This window comes from Amphiura filiformis, chromosome 13, assembly GCF_039555335.1.
Source record: "Amphiura filiformis chromosome 13, Afil_fr2py, whole genome shotgun sequence".
NCBI lineage: Eukaryota > Metazoa > Echinodermata > Ophiuroidea > Amphilepidida > Amphiuridae > Amphiura > Amphiura filiformis.
In genome coordinates this window covers 20,983,393-20,992,937 of record NC_092640.1, presented here as the reverse complement: position 1 = coordinate 20,992,937, position 9,545 = coordinate 20,983,393, and the positions used below count along the sequence as shown (strand labels likewise).

Below are 9,545 nucleotides of genomic sequence, written 5' to 3'. Positions count from 1 at the left end.
GACTGAATTCAATCCATTAGAAAAGGCTTAAAACCCAACTATTAGGCCCTGATTCATATTTAATCCTCATTTAGGCCTGGGAAATAGATTGTCTGTGAAAAATGAGCAGGATCTGACTTTTTATTACAATTTGGCTAAGCTTTCAAAATGTGTTACATTTCAGAAACACCAAGCTATTTGTAAGGTGGCGTACGCTGTATGGGCTATAGGGTGATCTAGTCGGCATTTTTCTGGAAAAAAATGCTGGACTCCGTATATAATTTCTACAATAGATGACTTCATCTGACCTTTGACTGCCAGAAAGGGTAAGTTTTGAAGAACTGAGTCGCTCTGGAGTCAAGAAAATTACGTTTTCCTGGACCCTGTTTGTACAGAAAGTCAATGGGAGCTATTTACTGGTGTGCACCCAAATATCAATACCATTTAAATTGATTAGCTCTTTCTCAAGTTTACTGTATTCATCAGCCCTGATTGTGTTAAGTGAGTGACGTGACATGTGAAAAGGAAGTGTTTTGCATCCTCGTGATCAATATTACAAAATTTACAATAGTCTGGTGTCCATTTACAAATTTTACGTTACTGTCTTCGGGAGAGTGTTAGAGCGAATTTTGAATTTAGAGGCGCCATAAAAGCCGACAAAATTTCTTGTTATATTCACCTCATCTACCTCAGCTCATGCACACCACTGCGATATACGTTGTGAGTTCACACCATAAATTGAGATAAAAAAAAAGGGCTTTGGATAATACATCAAGAAATTCAACCATTATGAAGGTTTATGTGGTGTTTTTAGTGCTGGGATTGTGTGTGTTGTTAGCTACAGCAAAACCCAGCGGAAAGAAAGGTGGTCATGATGGAGGAGCTGGAGGGCATGGTAGACATGGTGAAGGGGATAAGAAACCTAACAAACAAGGCCGTGGACAAACCCCAGGTAAGAATTTTGATTGATCGTGTTTCTGTGAAAGATACGCATTTCAACTTGAACACTGCCCGGGGAACACTGACTTTAAATCATCGGCCAAGTGTATGTTTTAACATTAAAATACGTTTTGTACACTAACTTGATCAATTCGGCACAGACCAGCGGCGAAAACAGAACTCAAAAAATCACTTTTCGCCAGCCCATTCGGGGCTGGATCTGTTTCAGGTTTGGGGTCAGTTTACTCAAGAGATTATATTTTAGTGGTATTGGACTGATTTTTTTTTTTTACTTTTTGTGGTTAAATTTTTTTAAAAATATTTTAATTCGATTTGTTAGGAAAAGTAAGTATGTTTTGCCGTTTCAACGAACGAAAACGAGTGAGTATTTCCAAAGTTATATTTGAATTATTTATGGCTTAAATATTATACGTTTATGCCTAAATGTAAGGATATCGTCCATGTTATACAGCATATCACCAATAACCATGATGACGTGAAAGCCTTGCACGATGAAGCTATGGCGATTGTGACGTATTAGGGAACAATCATAAAGTTGAATGACGATGTTTTATGTACGAAGGTGTTTTTGTTTATTTTGGTTTAGATTTTAATATTACACGTGTTAGGGAAGAATTTATAGTAAGCATTGTTGTTATTGGACGTCGTCGAATTGATGGTTGGTTTAAAAAAATTGATGTTCGAGGCAAGTTTTTGTCCGAGGTAAGTTTTTCCCAACTCTTACAAAAGTATTCATGTATACTCCCTTAATTTCTTCTGGAAATTTTGGCGAATTACCGAAAAATTTTTAATATTAGTACGCGTGTTGTTTAATATTGACGTGTTATCACGTGAATGTCAAGTTCGCCGTCCAATTGACTTCAGTATGCCAATGTCATCGTAATATTGATTATCATTGTGCTTTTATGATGTTTTGATGGTCAAAAAGCACGAAGGGGTTTATTTTATATTGTGAGCGATGGTACTATTTTAGTCTTAGCGAACTGATTGTGTTTTGAACGATGTGTTTGAGGCATACAATTGAGTTCCTTCACAAATACTGTACAGCATGTTCTCGCTAGTCCATTCAGAAACCGGATTTATGATTGACATTAGTAAAAAGTTAAGGCAATTGCTGTACATTGTCGACCAGCATATTCACCAAGCATTGGATGTCCTTGATGGCATCCACCTTGTACTACGCATACTGGTAACATGATGGCAATTGTTCATGTATTAAGGGATCTAAAATGAGCGTTTATTGCGTTTCGATAGTATTTTTTGTGGCACATGAGAGCACCTCAGACCTATCGAAATGTATTCTGAATACGAGGCATGTCTTTCTGATATCAAATAATTTTCATTTTTTGAAAATCACAATATAATACAAATTTTATGACAAATTATAAAAATTTGATATTTTTCGAATTTTTGATATATAACAGTCCTCGAAGTAAATGATATAAATCTAATGATATATTCTTAAAGTGTATGTAGCTGGGAGGAAAAGCCGACGGTCAATTGAAAATTTTGACCTTTCATATTGAAGATATGAATTTTTTCCCAAAAAGACCTAATTTTTGTTGGTGTTTTGGGGAAAAAAATCCATATCTTCAATACGAAAGGTCAAAATTTTCAATTGATCGTCGGCTTTTCAACCCACCTACATACACTTTAAGTATAAATCATCAGATTTATAAAGTTTACTTCAAGTACTGTTAAATATCAAAAATATCAATTTTTAATGATTTGTCGTAAAATGTGTATTAAATTGCGAATTTCACAAATTCAAAATTATTTGATATCAGAATGACATGCTTCGTATTCAGAATGCAATTCGATAGGTCTGATGTGCTCTAATGTGCCAAAATAAATACTGTCCAAACGTTCATACCCCAGCCCTTAAAGTAAACCTTCAACACATATTTCTTACCTGTTTAAAATTACATGAAGTCAGTGACGCAGATGAGTTCGTTGTAAAGTCCATACCATGCAGTATATAACACGTCGTTGCAGAGGTGTGGTGAAGAAAACGAGGCGGATATGAAAAAAAAACCAAAAAAAGCCATTTTTTAAATAATAGCAGTATCGCATGTATGAATTAAATTTTGAAATGTAAATAATTGACACTTTAAACTAAAACTGCAAAAAGCCATGTACTTAGCTTCAATATAAAAACTTCCCGATCGGCAAACATATTTATACTAATTATTTTTGTATAGCCTACAGCATAAACAAATTATATTATCTTTATTGGCCACTCAACAATGGGAAGTCTTTTGTTTGTTTTTAAAAGAAGTCAATGGGTCAATACTATTTATTGGATCACTTGATCATTTTTTTTTGTTTAGTTGAATAGGATTTCATCATTTATGTGCATAGATTATGAGTCTCTCTTGGCCTGGTTAACTGAACCAATTATAAATCCACTGTTTCCTATACTAGGAACCGTTTATCTCTGCATAAATCTGATGTACTCTTATTTTATTGTTCCAAACACCCAGCAACAGCAGCTATATCATCCAGCAACATAAGAAAAAGCCAAACTCTATACATCATGCCGTGTGCATGTTCAGTGAATGTACAACTGTATTGGGATTAGAGAACTGTGCACTATTAGATGAGAATGTTTTGGATCTTAAGTCTCAATTTCATTGTTCCAAGCACCCAGCAACAGCAGCAAAATCCATCTAGCAACATCAGAAAAACCCAAACTTCATGCATGATGCGCATGTCTAAATAATCCCCAATAAACATGGTGTATCATGTCAAAAACAGACATCTTTTGGACAGCTTATAAATTTGGAGGCTTTCACATAAAGAGCTATTTTGCTCCACAACGCCGTTTTCCCCAATAAAATCGGACATTCCTAAGCGAAGAAATTGAGTTCGTAAGTTATGGTATTAAAAAATTGGAAATTGAAATATCGTGGGTAAAAAGCTGAAAAGACAAATAAAACCAGAACAGAACAATTTAGAGAACAATAATGAATTAATAATAATGAACAATAATGAATTAAAGAGTTGACAGGAGATTAGGAGTTAATGTTTTCTGCAGTTTCAGTGTACATCTTCTCACCGTTGATGGTTTGGTGGACTGTCATGTAACATGGATGTATATAGTAAGCCGTGATCCTAAAATGCCTTTCACATTGACCATGATGCAGTCATGTCTACAGTAGAATTCATCTCGACCTTTGCAGGACTTAACCCCATTAAAAGCTATTAAACCAAGATAACACTCATTGAAACAGCTCAACTGATTAAATCGGATCTTCTCTGGTTGTGCACAAGTGACTGTTTTCATGTGCGATATCGCAATAAAGCTGGTATTCATAGCTTCAGTTGGGTAACCGATTATAAAGGAAACGAAAGGAAACAATGTTATGTGTGGCTTTGTTCACGAAATCAGACAATGTCGTGCTTTTTGTAAACCAGCATTCTTGAAAATGAGCAACATAATGATTTTTGACTTAACACGGTTTAGAAATAATTTCTTCATATTTTTGGTGTTATCTGTCGTTTACATGTCCTTCCTAAAACACAAAAGTACGACCCTCTCCAAACACCTAAATTAGCTAAAAATTTAGGACATGTTACAAAACTTTATTTTCTAGAACCTATTTAGAATAATTTAAATGTAGCTTTTACCGGGTTTTTTGTGGCATCCTTCAGAAGTGAGCGGTCCGATACCAATATTTTCGGTCAAATCTCCATTCAAATAACACGGGGAGTTGGCTAGCTATGCCTTGCCCTCACTCATATTTTACAAAAGTGCGACCATTTCTGAACATCTAACCTAGCTGTAATTTTAGGTCATGTTAGAGAAATATATTTGCTAGAAGTTTTGGAGAATAAATAAAATATTGGCTGGTTATTTTTCACACAGTGATGTTAACTAGGCAAGTGTCCATTCTCCCAACATACATCATTTGTAGGGGTCACGCGTCAATGGTGAGAGCACTGTGTATTGTGTATAGGAAAACGGATACCAGTATACTTGATGCATCAAGACCTTCCTGTATTTACAGCAATGTTCCAACAAAATTTTCAAATTGAATACGGATTTGATATGATATATGGTACCACTGCATTTACAAGTAATGCTGAAAATGCTGACGTGAATTCATATGACATACAAACAGGAATATCTATAGGAACTACCATATCTACTCACATGCTATTGACATTACAGTCAACTACTATTGCATTGATACATAACAGTGATAACTCTTTTACTTTAATAGACACACATGCGCGCAACCGTTATGGAATTCCTACGGAAGATGGGACCAGCATTGCGCTCAACTTTGATAATTTGTTGTTGTTGACAAATTATTTATTATACGTGTATCCAAATATAGAATATAACTTAACACCAGTGCAAATAATATTGCTTCCGAACACCATTTTCAAACACATTTCAGCACAGCCTACTACCATAAAGTTTCCACTCAAACCTGTTACAAGACCACTTCTGCATCGAGGCTGGCTTTCCCTTTTAGAGGAATTTTTATTCTTGAATTGTGCCCCTCCAGATTTGGGTTGAGAAATTAAGAGGAAAATTTGCAGGACGAGATGTTGTTGCGAACGAAAGAGAGGCACATTTTACTGTCGCTATGGAAAATCTCAGCCCAGTATAATCAGTGATTAAAAACTTTTGATTAAAAAACAAACAAAAGAAAACAACAAACAAACAACAACACCTTTTAAAATATTGTCAAAGTGTTAAATGTTAAATATTTTGGGTAAATATTAACACTTTATAACATTTTGGTTTGCAGCAAGTTTTCAAAACTGTTTTTGAATGTTATTAAAACTATTTATACCCTTCATATAAGGCCACATACAAAATAAATTCGTTTCACGACCGCCTCTCTCCTCAATCCTCATCACTTTCTGGAACCAATTCATTTTTTTTCTTCAAAGTTCATATTAAATGTATGTTTTTAATACCGTATAGTAATCCCCATAAACAAGTTTATTAGGTGGGGCAGAGGAGGTTAGAAAATATGGAGGGATAAAAAATGGTTCTAAAAAGGGGGTCAACAAAATTCAGTCCTTAAACAGGGGGGGGGGGCAAAAATTTGAGGATACAAGTCCGGGGTAACATGTACGACAAAGCATGCACACATTTCAAACTGTTTGTCCGCTCCGCGCGCATGAGTGTTAAGTAAGTTATTTTAATAAAGCTACAAATCAACAAATGTGCGCACTTTGGGTGTAATACTATGACTCCAATGAGTAATAACTGTAAATTTTAGCTAATGAGTTTATAACATATGTTTTTGGTTCTTTTTAGGACATGAAATTTTAAACCATAAAAATGGGGATCAAAACAAAATCCACACTTTTTTAGGGGGGGATCAAAAAAGATTGATGTCCGAGGTTCCAACTTTTAAACACAAGCGGCTAATGGATTCTATTGTCCACCAAAGTTACGCTTATGACATCACCAATACGTTTATATCCATGATCAATCCAATCGATAGGCAATTATCCCCAGAGGACCACTGTGCGAAAATAATTCCATGATCTTGATCCTATTTTTATCGATATACATCGATCACTTATCAGATTAAGTATTGGACACAATAGATGAAGTATTAGATTGACAAGGTTACCCTGCGTCAGCCGCTTAATGTTTTTACCCCCCCCCCCCAAAAAGTATTTATGAGCACTCCCTTAGTCATGCATGAATCAATTTCAAAGGTTTTTATGCACTTAGACCATAAAATGGGGAAATCAAAACAAAATTATTTTTTGAATAATTAAAAAAGGCCTTGATCATTTTCCTCGAAGATGCAATTTTCATCAATATGGATATTTAGGTTAAGTTGTTATGGTGGACCGAAAAAAATTGGCTTGGAAAATCAAATTTGGCGCTTTTCTCAAAAACTGCACATTTTTGCAGGAATCATCTCGTTATGAATTCTGCAGACGGCCGAATCCGGATTCGGCTTTTGGTAAATTCATTTTACGCATTCATTACTTTTGAATTTGAGAATAAGGGATCAATGCTATACATAACAGAGGGCAGCATATCAATTTTTTTAACGGAGATTAGATGATAACAGCATAGTACCGTAAGTATTAAAAAAGAGGGCGGCATACAGGGTTAGCTAACGGTGACTCACAGTACGGTCAAATACGATAACCGTTAACAAATCGATATGCTGCCCTCTATAGGTAACGGATTGATCCCTTGTTCTCTAATTCAAAAGTAATGCATGCCAAGTGAATGAATTTACCAAAAGCCGAATCGGATTCGGCCGTCTGCTGAATTCATAACGATCTGATCCCCGTTAAAAAAATTGATATGCTGCCCTCTATTATATACAGCAATGATCCCTTGTTCTAAAATTCAAAAGTAATGCATGCGTAAAATGAATTTACCTAAAGCCGAATCCGGATTTGGCCGTCTGCCGAATTCATAACGATATTAATCGAAAAAAAACAAACACGCGAGCTCACTCCTTCTCTACTACCTTCATGGCCTGATAAAGCGTTAATACGCTGTCAGGTTAGTTACCGATTTAAATAGCGGGACCCTTTTGTACTGAACAAAAGGTAGGCATACCTTTCGATGAATAGCTTGTCGGTAAATCAAATCGGCACATAGGAACAATGCGAACATTACGTAATCTATTTCGCCTCCACGTATATGATAGCTCCATGATGCCAAACATCAAAACTCCAAAAGCATATGTACGGGCACACAGCACGGGCAGCTATCCGTATCCCACGTGATGCGATGGCGATGGCGTCATCATGCGAACAGTCAATGGCGACGGAAAGCTTGACCGGCCAAACTACATCCCCGTGGCAAAGTAGGTCCATACACGTATCTGGCACCCGAGAGGTACGTAGGTGATTCAAAACCTCACCCGAGAAGGTTTCTCTTCTTCTTTCTTCCTCCCTTCTTTCCTCCCCGCCCCCTCGCTTAAGAACACCTTAATTTTCCTCCCATAATATGTGTATATATTAATGCGTTATATTATAACGATATCATTTCAGAAGTGTTCGACCCAGTATGTGAAAACCTGGCATGCGAGAAGCCATCGCGAGAGACCTACGTATGTGGCACAGACGGCCAGACCTATCGCTCTGAATGTTTCCTAATGAAGGAACGGTGTAAGGGAAAGATAACTGCTGATGTAAAGGTCGCCTCTCCAGGACCCTGCAAAGGTGCAGATGGCAAACCATTAAAACCAAACGGTCATAGAAAGTCATCAGAAAAGAAATGCAAGAAACTAAGAAAACATGCCAAAAAATTGCCCAAAGAATGTCTTCATGCAACTATGGAAGACGTCACAGGTATGTATGTTTTAAAAAATCCTAAGAAGGTGACATTACTTTCACCCAAAGAACGAGGACCCAAAATAATGTCCATTTTTATTATGTTCATTTTTTTTGGGAAATGTAATGTTGTAAAAATGCGATAACAATTATTAAAAATTTTGCATGTATTTTCCTCCTATATCGCATCATGTTTCTTTAAGACACATTTGATACTGACCCCACTTATCATCCTTTCACCTTTTAATTCATTTGTATACAGGTGAAATCCCAGTATGTACCGCATCCTGTCCCGCCAACACCACCGAGTACCCTCTGCAACAAGTATGTGGTAGCGACGGTAGGACCTACGAATCCGATTGTGTACTGGAATTTATTGCGTGCATCACTAATACTATGGATCTTGCAGTGGCTTCTGAAGGAGCGTGCCTATTTAATGCCTCTTAAAGCAAACTATAAAATTTTAGAACGGTATTCGCCGAAGAAGTGACGTAATAATCGATTTAACTACCATAGCAATAGATGAATACAATTTTTGAATATATTGCCCTGCACTACAACGCCCAAGCGGCAGCGATATAGATATAAACATATAATGGACCAATCACAGGACGAGCAAGTTGGAGGAATGGCGACCATATGCTAATTAGGAGATTATTGTTGATGTCCGTGACGTCGTTTTTTGCCATATTTTTGTGCCGAAAAATGACGAACATTTTCAGTTTTATTTCCATTACTGTTATAATTTATTGTGAAAAAAACATTATTAATATTCAAATCGATGACACTGGCTAAATAAGCTGTTTTTTTCACTCGTAAGGGTGACAGTCACTGACATTTCTTGTTGCAATGGGCTATTCCAGTTGAATTCCGCACCCCCCCTATGGAAGACATTTGAAAAAAGTGCAATTCCGGTTGGAATATGGGAGAAGCTCAAATTCCAGCTGGCAATTTAAGCATAGATTCCAGCAGGAGGTATGGACATTTGGTACAATTCCGGCTGGTCTAAATTAGGCATAAAGCAGATAACAAATCAATAAATATATGAGAAGTCTATAAAGACCCTATGGAAGACATGGACATTTTTGTAGATTCCGGCTGGAAGATGGACAAAATAGCTCTAATTCCAGCAGCTCCTAATTTCTAGTACCAATTACCCTATGGAAGACATTGGCATTTATGTGATTTCCGGCAGGAATGGGAAAAATGCTCCCATTCCAGATGGACCCTATGGAAGACATTTGCCTTACTTTCAAATCCAGCTGGAAAATGTGAAAAATTCTCAAATTATAGTTGGACCCTATGGAAAACATTCGCCTTCCCTTCAA

At 36.5% G+C, this 9,545-nt stretch overlaps 1 protein-coding gene across 2 annotated transcripts; it reads left to right on the top strand.

Moving 5' to 3' along the window:
* The first annotated feature begins 434 nt into the window (after positions 1 to 434).
* Positions 435 to 9,062, top strand: LOC140167226 (follistatin-like). Of its 2 annotated transcripts, none has more exons than XM_072190572.1 (3): positions 435 to 931; positions 7,939 to 8,235; positions 8,480 to 9,062. In XM_072190572.1, exons 1-3 carry the CDS (start codon positions 769 to 771, stop codon positions 8,662 to 8,664), a joined length of 645 nt encoding a protein of 214 aa, XP_072046673.1. In that variant the 5' UTR covers positions 435 to 768; the 3' UTR covers positions 8,665 to 9,062. The 2 variants fall into 2 exon arrangements, with proteins under 2 accessions (XP_072046673.1, XP_072046672.1); XM_072190571.1 differs by having other exon boundaries at positions 451 to 931; positions 7,936 to 8,235.
* The last annotated feature ends 483 nt before the right edge of the window (positions 9,063 to 9,545 follow it).

Excerpts from the sequence above, each read along its gene's own strand:
- LOC140167226 (XM_072190571.1), top strand. The coding sequence starts at position 769 with ATGAAGGTTTATGTGGTGTTTTTAGTGCTGGGATTGTGTGTGTTGTTA. Across the intron at positions 932-7,935 it reads AGGCCGTGGACAAACCCCAG|AAGTGTTCGACCCAGTATGT; the intron begins GTAAGAATTTTG and ends ATATCATTTCAG. Across the intron at positions 8,236-8,479 it reads AACTATGGAAGACGTCACAG|GTGAAATCCCAGTATGTACC; the intron begins GTATGTATGTTT and ends ATTTGTATACAG.